General features: G+C 32.9%; 1 protein-coding gene across 1 annotated transcript in view; it reads left to right on the top strand.

The window, feature by feature from the left end:
- Window positions 1-9,635: 9,635 nt before the first annotated feature.
- Window positions 9,636-21,336, top strand: part of SEPTIN14 (septin 14) — a 32,524-nt gene continuing 20,823 nt past the window's right edge. The window contains exons 1-4 of the mRNA XM_054589657.1: window positions 9,636-9,750; window positions 10,119-10,314; window positions 16,173-16,359; window positions 20,199-20,360. Coding sequence (XP_054445632.1) covers window positions 9,660-9,750; window positions 10,119-10,314; window positions 16,173-16,359; window positions 20,199-20,360 — 636 coding nt within the window. The 5' untranslated portion in view covers window positions 9,636-9,659. The remainder of the gene's footprint in view (window positions 9,751-10,118; window positions 10,315-16,172; window positions 16,360-20,198; window positions 20,361-21,336) is intronic.

Genomic DNA, 21,336 nt, shown 5'->3' with positions numbered 1-21,336 from the left:
GGTGAAAGTTTGGTTTTAGAATTCTTTTTGATCAAGATGTCAAATACATATATGAGTATTGAGCTATATTAAGTAGTGTTCGTTATGTCTTAATAACTGAAGGTTCTCTTCTTGGTGTTTTCTCTTTATTCAAACATGCCTGTTTTTCTCTATCTTAATTTTAACCACCAAAATATCTTATTTTTTCTCTTTTCCTTCTCAGTGTTATTCCTCTGGAGTGCATGGCTTATTCAACCTTTATTTTTCTATCAGTCACACCTTTAAAATTGCACTTGATCTGCCTTTCATTTTTACTGCTTTTCTGAAACTATCATTCATATCCCAGTGACGGAACCACTGGCTAAAGCCCATTCCATATTATTTTTGGCCTCTCTTCTGCATTAAATCATGGTGAATGCTTCTCTGTTAATGTGACATTAAAATCATGTCACATAAACCCTAAAGGCCAGCTTGTCAAATTTAAATCTGATACATAAATGCTTGCTACAAACCCTTCAACAAATAATCTTTTGACCCTTTTTTGAACCCTAGTACAATTGCCAACTTAGTTTTCTTTTTTAAATATTAGAAATGACATTGTCACATTATTAAAAGAAAAATGTAAATGATAAGAAAAAGAAAACATTCCTCTCAACCTATGTTTCTTTCTTTTCTTTTAACCACCAACAACTAATCTTTGGACAACTTTTCATATCAGCACATCCAGATAAACCTTGTTTTTTAAGAATAGCTCTGTACTTCTACTCTTATGAATTTACTTTTCTTTAATAACCAATCCTCTTTTGGGGACTATGAGATACTTTCTTGTTTTTCTTTTTGCTATTCTGTACAATGCTGCATTGAGTATCCTCCTATATAGTTTTTCATATTAGAATATTTTCCTAGAAATGAAATTGTTGGGTCAGAAAGAATACTCAATCTTATATTTGATGGTTATTAACAAATCATTCTATAAAGATATGCTAATTTGCATTCCAACCATTAATATGTGATGATGCCTGGGTTTGATTTTTTTTTTTTAACTCTCTCCTATATTAGAATTCAAGGCTGAAATAGGTCCATTTAATTTTGGGATAACTTTAATTATGAGAAAATCTGTCTCATGTATTGTATAAAATTTGAACCTTGGAACTCTTCCTCTTTTTGCCATTCCATTGAGCACCACAAAATAAATGCAATCCCCTTTTTCAAATGGCAGTCTTTATGCTTATTTCCCTCACACTTAAAATATTCAGTTTTCTACATAAGGCTTTTTAAATTGAGACATAATTGACATATAACATTGTATTAGTTTTAGGTATGCAACCTAATTATTGAATATATGTATATATTGCGAAATGATTACCACAATAACTTTAGTTAACATCCATCACTACATGTGGTTACAATTATTTATGTTGTGATGACAACTTTTAAGGTCTACTCTCTTCCCACATAATGTTTAAGTTCTGTTATTAGCCTAGCTGCTTCCTTTTGTGTTCCTTCCTTTATTGTTCTCTTCTCCCCTTTCTCTCCCTCTCTTCCTCTCATTCTCCCTTCCTCTTTTCCTTTCTATCTTGCCTCTTTTCTTTCAGCTTATTTAATGAGTGCCAACGCTATACAAGGAACTAGGCAAAATGTGATGTACAGTGTTCTAGTGTTCCTCTTAGAGTTAAAGATGAATGTCCAAGAAAGGTTTGACCAGCAGAGATAAGTGCCTACCTTTTATCTGAATACACTGGTCATCATAGTTTTTTCTCTGCAGTTACATTACAGTATTAAATCTTTACATTTATAATCTACTAAATTCCTTGTTTCTCTTCTCTCTTTATGCTTTTATTAAACTTCATTTGCCATTAAGCCTTAGGCTATATGTGCAACATAATTATGTTTACTTATTTACTTTTTGGATTTCACCTAGTTTTTTCACCTAGCACAATATTTTCATAATTTACACTATGTTGATTTTTTTTCTTTCTCCCTGTTTGGCCATTCTTCATCTCCTCTTTAAGCTCATCTCTTCACCTCCTGAGACATTTCCCATGTCTCATTCTCAAAACTTTTCTTTTTCTTTATCTGCATCCATGCCTCTGCTGTTCTCAAAGGTACCCAATAGCCTTCAGGGTATTTCTATACTTTTCTTAAAATTAAAAATTAAAAAAAACTTATTTTACTCTCCCACAAAAAATACTAGCTTTCTCTTTTGCTTCTTTCTTCTTCTTCTTCTTTTTTTTAAGATTTATTTATTTATGTTTAGAGAGAAGGAAAAGGAGGGAGAAGGAGAGGGAGAGAAACATCAATGTGTGGTTGCCTCTCACACGCCCCTTACCAAGGATCTGGCCTGCAACCCAGGCCTGTGCCCTGATAGGGAATCAAAACCAGTCACCCTTTGGTTCACACGCCGGCACTCATTCCACTGAGTCACACCAGCCAGGGCTCTTTTGCTTTTCTTATTACTTATCATAGTACCTAGTTAGCTGTCAAGTTCTTCTGATTCTTTATTTCAGCACATCTCTCTCAACGTCCTCTTTTTTCATTCACACAAGTAATTTTATTACCACGACTTTTACTGGGAAACTGTCTCCACAACTCCGTATTCTGGCTCTGGTTTTCCCTCCAGGACAGTTTGCATACCAGTGCCTTATTCATCTTTTTAAATACTTCTTTCTTCTACCATTCGCTGGCTCAAAAGCTCCAGATAATGCTCATTACCGTTTAGATAAAATCCCTGATTCTTAGACTCATACTCAAAACTCCCTATTGTTGGGGTTATTTTTATCTTTTAAATTTTCTCTCCTTCAGTTTCCCAATTTATGTCTTTCTCATTAAGTGTGCAAGTTCTTACTATGCAAGGGCACATAGTCTATAATTCTGCCTATTAGCCCATTGCCTGTTCATAAGACCTCCTCCAAGAGAGGCAATCTGCTCTTTGCAGTCTTATTGAATTATCTTTAACTACTTCATAACACAGTCATCTAGCCTTGTTCCAGGTTTCTACATTATTTATTGTCTTTTCTGTAAATTTGGTAGTTGGTATAACATTAACAAATATTTTAACTTTTTCTGCATGGCTTTCATTCTCATTAAAATTGTAAACTCTCCATAAACAAGACTCTTGACTTATGGAATATTAGAGTGTGAAAGAATTTTAAACTTAACTAGTTAAATGTTCTCAATTAACAGAGAAAACAGAGGCAAAAGTGATTGAACAAAGCCTCACAATGACTAGTGAATTTTCTTACTCAGCTAACTTTTCCCAGTGCCACTGGAAAACAGAGTTCAGTGAGTACAGTTTAAACATCAGGACTTGTCAGAACTTGTATACATTTTTACAGTTTACAGAATATGAATTTATGTACATTACCTCATTTGCTAGACGCAAGGCATGTACACTTGTTACCAGGGATTAAAATAATTTATGTTTTGCACCTCAGTTTCATATGAATACACAGGAAGTAATCCTTGAAAAAAAAAAGATTTTATTTACTTTTAGACAGAGGGGAAGAGAGGGAGAAAGAGAGGGAGAGAAACATGAATGTGTGGTTGCCCCTCACGTGGCCCCTTTGGGAGACCTGGCCCGCAACTCAGGCATGTGCTCTGACTGGGAATTGAACTGGGAATTGACTGGGAATTGAACTGGGAAGTGACCCTTTGGTTTGCAAGCCAGCACTCAATCCACTGAGCCACACCAGCCAGGGGAGAATTAATCCTTTTAATAGTAAGTTAAACCTTATATTTTTATACACTCACCTTATTTACTTATTTCTTTTATTCATGGATGGTACAAAGGTGAATTTGAGAACAAGACTTGAATAATCACAAATTCCAGATTAGTAGAATCTGAAATATTTGTTTTCTACATAGCTATTGACATTTTATAAAAATAAATAGTATAAGAAAGAACTTCCAGCCCATCAGAAGACATTTGCTAAGTAATAGTGGTGGTGCGATGGGAATCTCTGCTTGCTCCATTTGCTCTGTGGCAATAACTTGGTGCTAATGAGGCCAAGGTTTTGGGTCCTTGATAAGACAATGGGCTATATTTTGTTCTATTGACACAGAGAGCACTTTGATCTTATACCTCCCTGAGCTACAGACTTAAAAATGAGAAAACTCTGTTATAAGGGAGTCTAGGACAGAGAGGACAGTGGAGTGTCCAAATCTATTATTGTTACATAAAATAATCTTCAGATGCTATGGATCAAAGTGTTCTCTTTATAAGCAGAGAAGAACTCCGAATTTGCCACTAGACAAAACTCTATCTTCTAAGAGAACAAATAGTGAGGAATTAAAATTTTGTATTTCTTATTTGATTATATTTTCAGTTTGGTATTGTTAAATACACTCTCTTTAAATATGAAATCCCAGTGGAATCTCTATCAATTGATCTTTGGTATTTAGGGCTCAGGTCCCTATTATTCACTGTTTATTCAACCAGCAACTTTTGAGAACCTCTTTGGACTTTATCCCTTATTTTGACATGAGAAGAATAGTTCATTCTGATACTAATCATAGTGATATTACTAATTTAATACAAATGTTCTCCTTATGTCTATTGTATTCATTATATTATGTTATAGTATATTATGTATGTCAATATTTGCTTCATGTATTTAGATGGTACTATATTGCGTGTATACATGTCTACAAGAGTCATATCCTCTTCTTAGATTGATCCCTTTATTGGTATGAAATTGCCTTCTTTGTCTATTGCTGCAGCCTTTGTTTTAATGCCTATTTTGTCTAATATAAGTATTGCTATTCCAGATTCTCTTTTATTTACATTTGCATGAAACATCTTTTTATTTCTTTACTTTTAATCTGTGTGAGTCTGTTGATGTTAGTTGGTTTCTTGTAAGCAGCAAATGAAGGGGTCTTTTTACAAGACCATTTAGCCAACCTATGTCTTTTGATTGAAGCATTTAGTCTATTGACATTTAAAGTAATTATTGATAGGTATGCTGTTGCTGCCATTTCATTAATTGTTTTCTGGTTGGTTTGGTAGTTCTTTTTTTCATTATTCTCTTACCTTCTTTTCTTGTATGTTGATGACTTCTATAGTGTTGTGTCTGTTTTCCTTTCTCTTTATTTATTTTATATGTCTGATAGATTTTTCTTGTATATGTCTGATAGTTATATCATATATACCACACTATGTTTACACAGTCTATTTTAACTTGATAGTTGCTTAAATCAGAACACATTCTAAAATCACTACAGCTTTTACCCACTACCTCCATGGTTGTTTTTGTCATTCTTTTTTACTTCTTATGTGTATATGTGTTTGTGTGTATCCCCTAGTTTATTGTAATTACACATGGTCTTCCTACTTTTGCCTTTTAATCTTTGTACTAGCTTATAGTTTGTGGGTTGATCCACAACCTTTTCTAAGTGTTTGCCTTTGTCAGTGAGAATTTTTTCTTTCCTATTTTTTTATTCATATTTTTGACCTATTCTTTTCTTCTTAAAGAAGTCCTTTGAACATATATTGTAATACTGGTTTAGTGGTGATCAACTCCTTGAGCCTTTTCTTGTCTGGGACACTATTCTCAAACCAAATGACAGCCTTGATGGGTAGAGTAATACTAGTTGTTTGTCATTGTTTGTCTTCACTTTGAATATTTCATGCCAATCCCTTTTAGCCTGCAATGTTTCTGATCAGAAATCAGCTGATAGCCTTATGGGGACTTCCATGTATGTAACTAACTGCTTTTTTCCTGCTGGTTTTAAGATTCTGTCTTTGTCTTTAACCTTTGGCATTTTGTTATTTTATTAAATTTATTGGGGTGACATTGGTTAATAAGATTATATAACTTTCAAATATTCACGTCTTTAATGCCTTATCTGTATATTGCATTGTGTGCTCACCACTTAAAGTTAAGTCTCCTCCATTACTATATATTTGAACCTCTTTATTCTCTTCAAGCTCCCCCCACCCTCCTTATCCTCTGGTAACCATGACACTGTTGTCTTTGTCCCTGGGGTTTTGTTTATTTCTTTTATTTGTTTGTTGCTTTCTGTTTTATCCCACATATGAGTGAATAATATGGTTCTTTATCTGTTCCATCTGACTTTTTCACTTATCAGGATACTCTCAAGATCCATCCATGTTGTAATATATGGCAGTATTTAATCATTTCTTATGACTGAGTAGTATTGCACTGTAATACAGACTACATCTTCTTTAGTTAATCATCTATCGAAGGACACAGGTTATTTCCATGTCTTAGCTATTGTGAATGATGCTACTGTAAACATAGGGGTACCTATATCTTTATGAATAAATGTTTTTGCCCTGACAGGTGTTGCTTAATTAGTTGGGTGTCGTTTCACAAAGCAAGAGATCATGGGTTCAGTTCCTGGTTAGGGCAAATGCCTGGGATGCGGTCCCATGTCAGAGCACATATGAGAGACACCCGACTAATGTTTCTCTCTTACATAGATATTTCTCTCCCTTTCTTTCTGCCTCCTCTCCCCTCTCTTTTCTTTATTTGTTAAAACAAACAAATAAATAAAATCTTTTAAAAATAAATAAATGGTTTCAAATTTCTCAGGTAGAAACCAACAAGAGGGAGTGCCAAGTCATTTGGTAGGTCTATTTTTTTTTTAAATTTTTTGTGGAACCTCCATATTGTTTTCCATGGTGGCTGTAGCAATTTACATTTCCACCAGCAGTCTATGAGAGTTTTTTTCCCCACATCCTCTCCAGCACTTGTTATTTTCTGTCCTGTTGATAATAGTCATTCTAAGAGGTTTGAGGTAGTATCACATGGTGGTTTTGTTTGCATTTCCGTTAGAGCTAGTGAAGTTGAGTATCTTTTCATACATCTGTTAACCATTCTTATGTCTTCTTGGAAAAAGTGTCTGTTCAGGTCCTGTGCCCATTTTTAATTGGATTTTTTGATGTAGAATTGTATGAGTTCTTTATATATTTTGGATATTAGCCCCTAACCAAAGGTATTGTTTGCAAATATCTTCTCCCATTAGCTTGGTTGCCTTTTTGTTTTGATTGGGTTTGGTTTTTTTTTTTTCTGTGTAGAAGCTTTTTAGTTTGATATAGTCCCATTCATTTATTTTTGCTTTTACTTCCCTTGCTTTTGAGTTTAAATCCATCAAGTCCTGTCTAAGATCAAGGTCCATAACTTTAGTACCTATATTTTGTTTTATGTACTTTATTATTTCGGGTCTTATATTTAGGTCGTTGATCCATTTTGAGTTAATTCTTGTATATGATGTCAAACAGCAGTCTTGTTTCATTTTTTTGTATATGGCTTTCCAATTTTCCCAGCACCATTTATTGAAGAGGGTTTATTTTCTTCCTTTTTTTTCTTTTTAAATCCTCACCTAACGACATGCTCATGGACTGCAGAGAGAGAGAGAGGAAGGGAGGGAGAATTTGAGGGAGAGAAGCATCGATGAGAGAGAAAAACATCAGTTGCTTCTCATACTTACCCCAATTGGTCGACTGAACCCACCACCTACCTATGTACCCTAACCAGGAATCAAACCTGTGACCTTTTGGTTTACGGGATGATACTCCAGCCAACGGAGCCACACTGGCCAGAGTGAAGAGGGTTCCTTTTCTCCATTATATGTTTTTGGCTCTTTTGTGGAAATTTACCCATATCCGTGTGGGTTTATTTCTGGCTCTCAATTATTTTCCATTGTTCGATGTATTTGGGTTTTTTTCCCCAACAACATATGTTTTTATTATTGTAGCTTTGTAGTATTGTTTAAAGTCAAAGAGTGTGATACCTCTGGCTTTGTTCATTTTTTCCTTAGAATTGCTTTGGCTATTCTAGGTCTTTTGCAGTTCCATACAAATTTGATATTTTTTTTGTTCTATTTCTTTAAAAAATGCTGTTGGGATTTTGATTGAAATAGCATTAAATTTCATTGTATATTGCTTTGGGTAATATGGCCATTTCATCTATGTTGACTTTTTCAATCCATGAACATGGAATATCTTTTCATTTCTTCAACTTTTTTCAATATTATGATGTACTTTACAGTGTATAAGTCATTCATACCCTTTGTTAAATTTATTCCTAGGTATTTTCATTCTTTTTATTGTAATTTCAAATGGAATTGTTTTATTTCCATTTCTTTTTCTAAAATTACATTGTTAGTATATAGGAAAACAATGGATTTTTGTACAATTGATTTTGTATCCTGCAACTTTACTGTATTTGTTTATTGTTTCTAATAGTTATTTGGTAGAGTCTTTGGGGTTTTCTATATAAAGAATCATGTCATCTGCAGGAAGTGACAACTTGACTTCTTTCTCAATATGGATGAAACTCATATAACTTGGTAAAAACTTGAACGCCAAACTCTCTCTCCTTAGGATTTCACAGGACCATTTCTGAAATATCAGCTCAGAACTTTCAGGATGACAACTGTTCTCTCAATTGCCACTGATCTCTTTGTAGTCAAGCTTGCACATGCAAGCCAAGTATTCTAAAATTTGCAGATTTGGATCTCTCCCCTCTGCGGCTTGCTCTTACAGGATTTCTTTCTCAATATTCTGCTATTTTGACAGCCCCAACCTCTTAGCCTTCCCAACCTAAGATTGTCCCTCTCCACTTGTTCTTTACTTCCCAAGCACCTCATTTACTAGGCAGTAGATTCAAGAGAATGTTTGCAAAAATGTGATGTTACCTATTATGCTGACCTTATTTCTAGGGTTTTATTTCTTCCTGTTCTATCTGCTTTTCTCTCCCTTTCAGTGCCTTCAAACAGTTGTTTTAATTGTTAATGTGAGAAGAGGGGCTGCAAGTTACTCTGATAGTACCATAAGCTCAGAATGTACACACAATTTTGTATCTTATCTTTTTAAATTAATATTTTCAGGTAAGTATTATTCAACCTATTAGTCTCCATAAATATCTCTAATAACTTAAGAATGCCCCAATGTGAGAATAATAATCATTTATTTGTATATTCTGTTATTTCAAGGAGTTATAGATTTGAACGCTAAGTAGAGAGCTACAGTAAACACTTTTCTGTATAAACATTTGTGAAATTTTCTAGTTGTTTGGGAGAGGTTTACAAGGGTTAAATTAATATAGATCATTAAGCCTTTGAATTTTTTCACCATTTAAAAATAATCCGTAGGTAACTTTATATATCATATTAACAGATGTCTAGCTTTCTAGTTTGGTACTATTAACAGTAGATGCCTGTAACAATTTGATAGAACACAAGTTATCACAAGGCATATGACAAATGTAAAGTCAGAGTTTTTGTTGCCTTTTTAAAAATCTCAAATTGACTTTGGTTTTCTTACACATTAATATATATTGAGTTTCTTAAATATATTAACACACTGAAACAGAATAAAAGAATGCTAATTTTTCCCCTTTTTTCTATGATAAAATAACTTATTATTTTCAAGTAATACACTAGACTTTCTTATGGTATTTTTAAATTTCAAAATACTGTCTCTTTGAGTGTGATCACAGATAGATTCACTATTTATAAAAATGATAGCAAAATCTGGGCAAAGATTTCTTTGTTCCCTAACTTACTTCATTTTCAGCTTGCCTCAGGTATGATAATAATTTTAATTTCTTAGAAATATTATAATTATGTTTTCAAATGATATTTCCTATTCTAATTAAAATCTTTTAACTTGTGTTTTCTTTAAGCAAAGAGAAAATAATGTCCGTTGTTTATCTATGCTTGGTCATTTTGGTTTTGAATGTTTGCCTCATCAGTTGGTGAACAGAGCTATTCAAAAAGGATTTTCTTTTAATATTCTCTGTGTGGGTAAGTGCCATACTTCTCTGGATTACTGCTTAATTTTTCCAAATGCTCATTTCAACTTATTTTCAGCAGTGAAAAATTGTTAATTCAAGAACATATTTTCATGTATATATTAGTTTCAATCTTCTTAGCCCTATTCCTTAAACACTTTTTCTTTAAATGTTTCATTACTCTTCAAAATCTGATACAATTTTGTGTATATTTTCTTTCTCTATTATGTTAATGGCTGAAGGTGTCAGGGGTAGCGTGTATATTTTCAAGGATGGCTAGCTTTGAAGTATTTGAGGCCCTTTAAACCACTCTAGGGGTTAGAGTGTTACTTTTTCTCAGCCATCCTATGCCTCTATATGATGTTTATATGTTTATTATAGGGGAAACTGGACTTGGAAAATCAACACTGATTGACACATTGTTTAACACTAATTTGAAAGAAAAAAAATCTTCACATTTTAACTCAAATGTTGAACTTAAAATTCAGACATATGAACTCCAGGAAAGCAATGTGCAGTTGAAATTAACTGTTGTGAAAACAGTGGGATATGGTGATCAAATGAACAGAGAAGGCAGGTTAGTGTTTTCTTATTTTAATTAAAAGTGTTTCTTATTTCCAGGAATTTGCCTTCTTTCTCCATGCCCTGAATTATAATGTTCTCCTAAGGAAATCGAAACATTTCCTCCCAGATTTTAATTCTTGCTAACTAAATAATGTTCTCTTCTTATTATAAAATTAATATTTTGTATCCAACTGTCTGATTTTTAAAATATTTTTATCTTTTTAAATTTTTATTGTTGTTCAAGTACCGTTGTCTCCGTTTCCCCGCCACCACTTTCCCCTGCCCCGCCCTCAGTCCTCCCCTCCTTCGGCTTTGTCCGTAGGTCCTTTATACATGTTCCTTGACGACCCTTGATTTCCTTACAATATTTTTAAATTACAGCAAAAATGTATTTATGCAGTTTCTATTAGTTCTAGCTTATTTCCTTATTTCTCCTCTGGTATTATGATGACATTTCATAGTTCCTTTATCAGATTTAAACTGTGTGAAAGGGAAATAAATTAAACAAAGCAATAGCTCTAGATTTGTGCTTCTTTTTGGAATAGATGCATATTCAGTATTATATGTTACAGTTCTAGTTAGTTAAAGTTAGTTACATAACAGTGAATATATTTTTCATATATTGACTTGTTTTGTGTGACTTAATTTAGTTATATGCAGGGGTGTGCTGAAGCTAGCTCAGAGAAACTTGTAAGAGTGCATTGTACTAATCTTTTGTCAATTGTACATTCAATGACATCATTCAGGGAGCTTGAAATAGGCCAGGCGAGAGTATTCACACCTTAAATATCAGTAAATGCTGCAAATCATTTTATTTTCCTTCCAGAGAACCACACTTTAAACATTCACCAGAGGACCACTGGATAAAGACAGACTTTAAACAAATACTCATGTTCTAATTTAAACATGAAAATAATTTGTGTGAAATTTATAAAAACAATATACAGTAGAAAATGTGTATCACCATAGACCTAATAGTCTATACTTCTGAAAATATTTTTTTAAATATAAAATTAAGTTTAGAGTCAATATGCTTAATGTATGGTATATATTTTTGTGTGTTGTAGAATAAGACCACAATAGGTGATGCTTCCTGTATTAATTTCTTGAGTTTACCATACCAAATTACCATAAACTGGGTGGTTTAGATCAGCAGCAACTTATTCTATCACAGTTGAGGAGGCCAAAAGTCCAAAATCAAGGTGTTGGCAAGGCCACACTCTATCAGGAGGCACTAGGGGAGAATATTTTCTCGCTTTTGTAAACTTCTGTTACCTTTTGGCATTTCCTATGGCTACATCAACCCCAATATCTCACTTCACCTTCCTGTGTCCTTCTCTGCTTTTCATGCATCTGTTTTAAGGACATTTGTTGTTGGATTTAAAGTGAATCCAGATAATCAAGGATAATCTCATATTGAGTCTACAAAGACCCTTTTTTTTTCTTCTTCAAATAAGACCACATTTACTAATTCCAGGAATTAGAATGCAGACATATCCTTTTGGGGAATCATCATTTAAAAAATTTTACTTATTTTTTTAGAGAGAGAGGGAGGGTGGGAGAAAGAGAAGGAGAAAAATATTGATGTGAGTGAGAAACATCAATTGGTTGCCTCTTGTATGCACTCGTGGAACTGAACCCACAACCCAGGCATGTGCCCTGACCAGGAATTGAACCACCAACCTTTTGCTTGGTGAGATGATGCCCAACTGAGCCATACCAGTCAGGGCAGTTTCTTAAATATTTTTAAAATTGATGTTCCCCATTTACTTACTTGTTGGATTGCTTGTTTTCTATTAATTATCCAGTTCATAAATGAATTTATTTCTGTGAAAATTTCAAATAATCCAGGTGAAATGAAAACCCCATTAGCCAAACTTAAGAATTTTGCATCATTTATTATGAGTTTAGTAGGTGCCCTCTCAAAAATCATCCTTTATACAGTTATTACATTTTATAATAATTGAAATGCATTTGTAATACTACAGAACAAATTTCCTTAAAATATGTCATATATAGTAGAAAATGCATAAAATGTTTATGGACAAGTTAATAGATAATTTTACAATGATGCCTTTCTATTCAAGTTATGACCTGCTCCCCACAGACTTCAAACACTTCTGTTTTCTCATTATAACCCTTAGTCAAACTCATAGAAGCAGAGTGTAAATTGTTGCCAGTGGTTGGAGGAAGGAAAAATGGGGAGTTGCTGTTCAATGAGTAAAAATTTTCAGTTGTGCAATATTATTAAGATAGTGCCTATATTTAATAGCACTTTATTTTGAATTTAAATGTTTGTTATGAAGGTAGATCTCATGTTAAATGTTCTTACCACAATTAAAAAAATTATAAAATCCTGCAAAAGTATTGCTGAGCAGGAAATTTATAGCACAAAATCCTTATATTAGAAAAAAGAAAAAGCTAAAAATCAATAATGTAAAGTTCCATGTTAAGCCATGAGACAAATAAGAAAAAATTGAACCTAAAGTAGGAAAACAAAAAGAAAAACTATGGTAGAACAGAAATTGATGAAAAGAGACAAAGGTCAGATAATCAATAAAACTAAAAGCCTATTATTTTGAAAAGATCAATAACATAAAAAAAATCTATTTTACTTGCCAGACTGAGCAAGCAATATAAGTGAAAAGGCAAACACTGCCAATATCAGGAATAAAAGCAGAGATATTATCACTGCTCTGAGAACTATTGAAAGGATAAGAAGAGTACTACAAACAGTTTATTGCTTATAAATGTAACAATTTAGATGCTAGCTGTGGACTTTTCATATGTGGTCTTTATTGTGTTGTGATAAATTTCTTCTATACCTAGTTTCAAGAGTTCTTTTAAATCATGAAATGGTATTACATTTTGTTAAATGCTTTTTCTGTGTATATTGAGGTGGTCATGTGATTTTTATTCTTCATCTATTAACATGGTATGCCACATTAATTTATTTGATTATTTTGAACCACCCTTGCATTTTGGGGATTAATTCCACTTGCTCATGGTATATGATCCTGTTCATGTAATGTTGAATTAAATTTGCTAGTATTTTGTTGAAGATTTTTGCATCTAAATTTATCCAGAACATTGGCCTGTGGTTTTTCCCTTGTGGAGTCTTCGTCTGTCTTTGGTATCAGGTGTAGTTCTGACCACTCAAAATGAGTTTGGAAATGTTCCCTATTCTTGAGCTTTTTGGAAGAGTTTAAGAAGTATTGGTATTAATTCTTTAAATGTTTGTTAGAATTCAATACTATAGCTCTTCTGTCCTGGGCTTTTTGTTATTGGTAGACATTTGTTGCTGTTTTTGTTACTGACTCAATCTTACTCATTATTGATCTACCTAGACTTTCTATGGTTTTCACAAGTCAGTCTTGGTAGATTGTGTGTTTATAGGTATTTCTTTCTTATAGATTATCTAATTTGTTGCCATTGTATAATTTTTCACAAGAGTATTTTATGGTGTTTTTTATTTTTGTGGCATTAGTTTTAAGGTTTCCACCTTTTATAATTTTATTTAGTTGTCTAGGTAATCGTTTGTCAACTTTGTTTATTGAGCTGCCTCTTAGCTTTGTTGATGCTCCCTATTGTTTTGCTATTCTCTGTTTCATTTATGTCTGCTCTAATCTTTATTTCATTCTTTCTCTAAATTTGGGCTTAGTTTGCTATTCTTTTTCTTCTTCTTTGAGGTTAAAAGTTAGGATGTTTAATTGAGATCTTTCTTTTTTTAAAAAAAATCTAGGCATTTATCACTGTAAAATTCCTTCTATTTACCACTTTTGCTGTTCCCAGTGTTTTGGTATGTTATGAATTTTTGTTGTTGTTTTGTTTCTGTGGAGATATTTTCTAATTTATGTTTTGACTATTTCTTTGACCCAAGATTGTTTATGAGTGTGTTTTTAAATTTTCCCAGTTTGTGAATTTTCTAATTTTCCTTCTGTTATTGACTTCTAGTTTTATTCCATTGTAATCAGAAATGATACATGGTATAATTTCAGTCTTCTAAAATTTGTTAAGACTATTTGTAGGCTCACATATTCTGCTGCTGTTGGGTGTAATATTCTGTACATATCTGTTAGGTTCATTTGTAATAAAATGCTGCTCGGTTCAGCTATTTCCTTATTGATTTTCTGTCAGAATGTTCTACCTATTGTTGAAAGTAGGTATTGAAATCTCTTACTGTTTTCATGTTGCTAGGTACTATTCTCCTCAGTTCTGTGAATTTTTGCTTTTTTGTATTTAGATGCTCCATTGTTGAGTGTGTGTGTATGTATATATTTGTCTTCATAATGAATAGATCCTTTCATCATTATAAAATATCCTAGTCCCTTTTGACAATGTTGACTTAAATCCTATTTTGACTGGTATAAGTATAGCCACCCCTGCTTTCTTGGTTTTACCATTTGTGTGGATTATCTTTTTCATATCTTAACTCTTTTCCTATGTGGTCTTGATTCTAAAGTGGTTATATTCTAGACAGCATGTGGTTGGATACACGCACACACACACATATTTTAAATTCATTTAGCCACTCTATGTTTTTTAATTGGACACTTTAAACCATTAAATTAATTACTATATGTGGCACATAATATATATAAAATATTGTAATACACATAAGTAATCATTAATACGTAATGACTTACTATTGTTATTTTGTTAAATGTTTTCTATCTTGTAATTCTTTTGTTCCTATTTTCCTTTCTCTTTTCATTCCTTTATATTTTGTTGACTTTTTGTAGTGACATGTTTTATTCCTTTGTCTTTTTTCTTTTAAGTATCTTCATAGGGATTTTCTTTGTGGTTTGCGAGGCACTTACTTTCTCCCCTGTGGAGAGGTTGCTGCCAGCTATTTTAGTGCAGGCTGTGCCTTGAGGGAAGGCAGATGCTGGCCAAGTTCCTCTTACCTTCTCCAATGCATCCAAATTTGTTCTTTTTTTTTTTTTTCTATGCTCCAGTGGACTCTCCCATCTTGATTGCTGAACCTCTGTAAATGTTTTTTATCTGTTGGTGTATGCTCAAATAAACACTGTCCAGTTTTTCCCTTACTGCATAAATGAGGAGTTGGGGCACGTTTGCTTGTTTGTGCTGGATTCTGCTGGTTCCACAGCTTGTAGGGACGTGTGTCTGCCTATTTCCAGATATGCAGTTGGGCAAAACTCCTCCTGGTTCCCTGGCAGATGGTGCTGGGTTCCACAGATCCCACAGAGGTACCTTTCTTAGTAGAGAGATCAGATTTATAGTTGTTAAAAAACCAGGGGAGTATTCATTGCCACAATTATGATGTCACTCTTTTGAAATTTTACACACTATAAAACTTACTTCTATGGTGTATATTTCTGCAGGTTTTTTAAAAAATTGAACTAATTAGGGTGACATTTGTTAATAAAACCATAGAGGTTTCAAGTGTAGGTTTTTAAGTTGCATGGAGTTATATATCCACCATCTCAGTTGTGATATAGAAAAGTTCTATCACATTAAAAAAATTCTCTTGTGCTTTAGTCTATCTATTCTTGTGCTGCTACCATACTGTATTATTTTAACTTCATAATGAGACCTGACATATGAAGAATATATCTCCTTGGTTTTCTTCAATATGTCTTGAGCACTCTTGATCCTTTGTACTTCTATATACATATACATATTAAAAATTTGTTTATGATTGGGATTGCATTGAGTTGAAAGATCATTTTGCCACTTCTATAAATAATGTAAACCATGGGCCTCTATTGGTTTGTAATTGTTATCTTTGTAAGAACATGTTATGTACATTTTTATATGACAAATTATGAGTATGCATATTAACTATTCATTAAATGGTAAAAATGTAGACTTCAGTGTTATTACTATGTTGTACTAAATGTTTTTCAGCTACCAACCAATAGTTAGCTACTTAGATGCTCAATTTGAGGCCTATTTTCAAGAAGAATTGAAAATACAACGTTCCTTTGTTGACTACCATGATTCCCGTATCCACGTGTGCCTTTACTTCATTTCACCTACAGGACATTCTCTGAAGGCCCTTGATCTATTAACCTTGAAGAGCATCGACAATAAGGTGTGTTTGGTAAACCCATAAACCCTCAAGATTTAATCATTATTTTGAGATAATACACCCCTTGAAGGCATTCTCATACAATAACTTATTTTGTAATATGTGTACAGTATATATATTTCTTGTGTTAATTTTTAAAACATTTCTGTTAGCTTCCTAAGAATACCACTGTAAAATAGCACAGACTTAAGGGTTTTAAACAATAGAAATTAAATTTCTCATAGTTCTCAAGGCTAGAAGTTCAAGGTCAAGTTGTTGCCAAACTTTGTTTCTTCAGAAATTTTTCCTTTTGGGTGGCAGATGGCTGCCCTCTCACTGTGTTCTCACATGACCTTTCCTTTATGGACACATCCATCTGATGTTTCTTTTTGTGTCCAAGTTTCCCCTTCTTATAAGGACACCAGTAGGACAGGATTAGGGCCCATCTAATGGCCTCATTTTAACTTACTCACCTCTTTAAAGATTATATTTCCAAACACAGCCACATTTGAAGATATTGAAGATTGGGGCTTCAGCATCTATATGGGGATGGGGAGAAACATATTCAGCCCATAAACAGCATTTGATAAATTTCAACTTTGCTTTCTAGAGAAATTTAATTAGAAAATGCATCAGGATAATGAAGTGCAGGTAAAATAAAAATTCAGTTTTTCTTGTGATTACATGATAATTCAGATTGTGATTCAGATTTGCCCATATTTTTGAAATTGAAATTACTCTGTGATATTATAAGATAATTCCATTAACATTTATCTGGTATCACTGATGTTTTAAAACACAAAGATTTCATGACCCTGGCTGCTGGTCCTATCAAACAGGATGCAGAATGCAATATGTATTTTTTTTCTAACGGAGAGTCAAATTACATTTGAAAGAAACTTATGAGATTCTTTTCTGCATTCAACCCTGATGAAAGATAATGTTTTCAACTTTACCAAGTTGAAGAGAGAAACAGTTTCGAAGTTTTTTTAATCAAAAAAGGCCTGACTTTTGCTATGTATTGTTCACACTAGAAAGAAATTTTGTAGTTAATCTCATATATCACTAAGTAGTTTAAAGAAGTTGTATTTTAGTTAAAATTAAAAGCTACCTTAATTTCTCAGTTTGTAGAATATTCAATAAGTGGGGACACACAGTTTTATTTTTCATTTTAAAGGCATCTGTAATCATCAAGCTATTTCCAGATGCAGGAAACTGCTCATTTTGCAAAGACCGTTACATAAAGGGGCGGGCAAGTGAGCATGCGCGCCTGTCATCTTCTCTTCCAGGCTGATCCCCTCCTTTTCAATGTGACTTTTGTTCCTTAAACCTGAAGACCTGAGGAATTATCAACCTAGAACATTTTCATTTTTTTATGTTTAATGATATACTATCACTGGAGGGTATCTTTCCTTAGCTTTGACACTAATACAACCCAATACAGCTATTTAGCAGCTGTTGGCTTTTTACTGTGGAAGCTATTGTTTAAAATTATTAAATTAGACAAAATTTTGAATATCTATGTTATAACAGTGAAGCCTTAGATTTGAACAAGGTTTTTTTTTAGAAAATGTACTTTGAAGAATCTAAAACTAAAGCAATATATTCAAAACTGACTTTTATACATTCTTATTATATCACAGAACTTGAGATTGTATAGTTATGCTTTAACAAAGTTTCTTATTGTAATTATAATAAAGCATTTTAGAATTTTGTATATTGTTATTTTCTGCAGAGTTTAATTATTAAAATGTAAATACAAGGAGACAAGAAAAATTATATTTTAGAACTAGGAAGAAAATATTATTAATAAATTTCAACCTCAACTCTGCTATATGAAAATAATTCCTTTTTACAAGTTACAAATCAACACTTTTTCGCAAGGTGCCATATCCATGCCTACACATGTTCTGCAGTTAGAGTAAAGTAACAAAAGAAGTCTAGAAACATAAACAAATCTATCTGCAAAGACATATAGGTAGCAAAGGATCTATTCAACTGCAGCATTAAGATGAATTTATTAAGATGATGCAAGTGAATAAAAGGTAGAGGACAAATTGTTTTGTAGTTTTGATAAAAGGTCTCTTCTGCTTTTTAGCACCCAGTTAAATAAATCAAATGGTTAATGAGTTAAGTAGACTACGTTATCTTACCACTTACATTTTACTAACTCCTGATGTGTTAAAAATATAATGAAGTTTACTGTCAGTTTGTTCTTTCTTTCTATGTTTCTGCTTCTATTTTGTTTGCTTGTTTATTTTGTTGATTATGTTCCACTTATAGATGAGATCATATATTTGTCTTCCACTGCCTGGCTTTTTTCATTTAGCATAATACTCTCCAGATCCATCTATGCTGTTGTGAAGGGTAGACGCTCCTTCTTTCTTTCTGCTGCGTAGTATTCCATTGTATAAATGTACCAGAGGTGGGGGAAGGGGAATAATGAGGAAAGAAGGGGAAGAATCAAGTCAAAGAACATGTATAAAGGACCCAAGGACAAAGGCAATGGGGGGAATTGAATGTAGGATATGGAATTGGGCAGGGTAGGGGAGAGTAATGGGGGGGGATGGGGACAACTATAATTGAACCACAATAAAATAATATATTGGTACCTCAAGAGGTTCCTACAAGATAAAATCAGAATCGAAATTTCCATTTGGTAAGGAATAAGCTGTGTTCTACCTTCTTTGGCTGGCTCAATGAGATTGTTTGAAGCTGTGAATTTTGAAGGGTGTGTATAGATCTATTCTAATTCAATCTTGCAAGTAAGGTTGAAATGATGATATTGTTTGGATTGCATGCCACAAACTTACAAAAACCTTTTAGAATGAGTATTTTTCCTATAAGTGACAAGAAAATCTGATTAGTACATTCCCACACTTTTAAATTTTCCTATAGGTCTTTATTAATAATGATTATCCTTTCTATGAAAGTTCAGTGCAAATGTTTGTTAATTAGTTTTTTCCTTTTTACTAACAGCTAAGCAAGTTATTGAAAGTAGTGTATATAACCTAATACACAAATGCAACCACATGAGGACAGTGTCTTATATATATTTCCTTACTGATAACCACTACTATTTTTTCAGTAGGTGAATTTATATACTTGTCCTCTAAAAATTACAGGGAATAAGCATGTAGGCATGAAAATGTAATTTAATATGAATTTGTGTTTTTATCTTCAGCTTATACAATTGCTCTACTAGTGTGACTTCCATGGTGAATACAAACACAAGAGCAAATGACTGATTTTAGTAAAATGTAACAAAGATTTATGAGTTGGTCATAGAGCTAACAACTGATCTTACCTATACAACTGGTTTAACTTTACACACTAAACAGAAAGGATAGCAAAATAAGTTTCATTAAGCTCATTTAATAGATTCCTCTTGTGTTCTGAAAAAAAAGAAATAGTCCTGGCTGGTGTGGCTCAGTGGATTGAGTGCTGGCCTACAAACCAAAGGGTCACCAGTTCGATTCTCAGTCAGGGCACATGCCTGGGTTGCAGGCCTGATCCCTGGTGACGGGCACACGAGATGCAACCACACATTGATGTTCCTCTCCATCTCTTTCTCCCTCCCTTCCCCTCTCTCCAAAAATAAAAAAAAAAAAATCTTTAAAAAAAAGAAATATAAGAAAGTTTGAAAAGGAACAAAAATTAAGACTTCTAAACCTGAACTCTCATAAAAATTTATCTTCAAAAGTACTGAGTATTTTGGAAAGCAGTTTTGTGAGGAAGGCGTGATAGTAAATGATTATCTAGAAACAAATATTTGTCAAATATTGTGAGGTTTTGACTGTTATAATCTCAGGATCAACAATGAATCCTCAATGGTAAGATTTTGTTTCCTTCTTTCTTAATAGGTGAATGTTATACCACTGATTGCCAAAGCTGATGCAATTTCTAAGAATGATTTACAGAAATTTAAGTGTACGATAATGAATGAATTGATTAATAATGGCATCCAGATATATCAGTTCCCAACCGATGACGAAAGTACTGCTCAAATGAATTCCTCAATGAATGTAAGATTCTATTGTGTATTCATTCTATTTTACATGTGGGAATCAAATATAATTTATAAGTCACAATATTAGTAATATACTGTCACTTGTATCTGATCAAAAAGCTATAAATATGGTTTTTCCCCTCAGATCCAATGTAGAAAATGTTTTATTTTTTTTGATTTTGAAAGGTGTTCACTGAGAATCCATTCTATTTTTTAACAGCTTTTTTGAGATATGTTACATACTTATGATTCACCCATTAAAGTATACAATTCAATAATTTTTAGTCTATTTACAGATGTGTGCAACCATCACCACAGTCAATTTTAGAACATGTTTATCATCTCAAAATTAAACCCTGTATCTTCAGCTCCTGTTCCCTGCTACCTGTGAGTCCTCTCCATCAGCCCTAGGCACCTACTAATCGAGTTCTTTCTCTGTTGATTTCTCTGATCTGAGCATATAATATGAATGGAATTATATGATATTTGATCTTTTCATATGCTTGTTGGCTATTAGCATATCTTCCTAGGATATATGTTTACTCAGATCCTTCTCTCTTTTTTAAATTGTGCTTTTGCCTTTTTATTGTTGAGTTATAAGAGTTCTTTATATATTATGGATGCAAGTTCCTTATGACATAAAAGATTTGCAAATATTTTTTTTCCCAATCTGTTAGTCATCTTTTCTTTTGGTGTCCATTGAAACACAAAATTTTAAAATTCTTATGAAGTCTAATTTATATTTTTTGTTGCTTGTGATTTTGGTGTCATAGCTAAGGATATTTTGCCAAATCCATGATAATAAAGATTTACTTATATGTCACCCTGGCCAGGTAACGCAGTTAGAACATCATCCTGATATGCCAACATTGGAAGTTTGATTCCCAGTCAAGGCACATAAAGAGTCAACCAATGAGTACTTGAATGGGTAGAATGACAAATTGATGTTTCTCTCTCTCTCTTTCTCAAATCAATAAAAAAATTTTTTTAAA

The sequence above is a fragment of the Pteronotus mesoamericanus genome, unplaced genomic scaffold (genome assembly GCF_021234165.1).
Source record: "Pteronotus mesoamericanus isolate MK-2021 breed Mesoamerican mustached bat unplaced genomic scaffold, CSHL_Meso_final scaffold_167, whole genome shotgun sequence".
NCBI classification, from domain to species: domain Eukaryota; kingdom Metazoa; phylum Chordata; class Mammalia; order Chiroptera; family Mormoopidae; genus Pteronotus; species Pteronotus mesoamericanus.
Note: the sequence above shows the minus strand (reverse complement) of the source record. Positions and strands in the feature narration are given on the sequence as shown.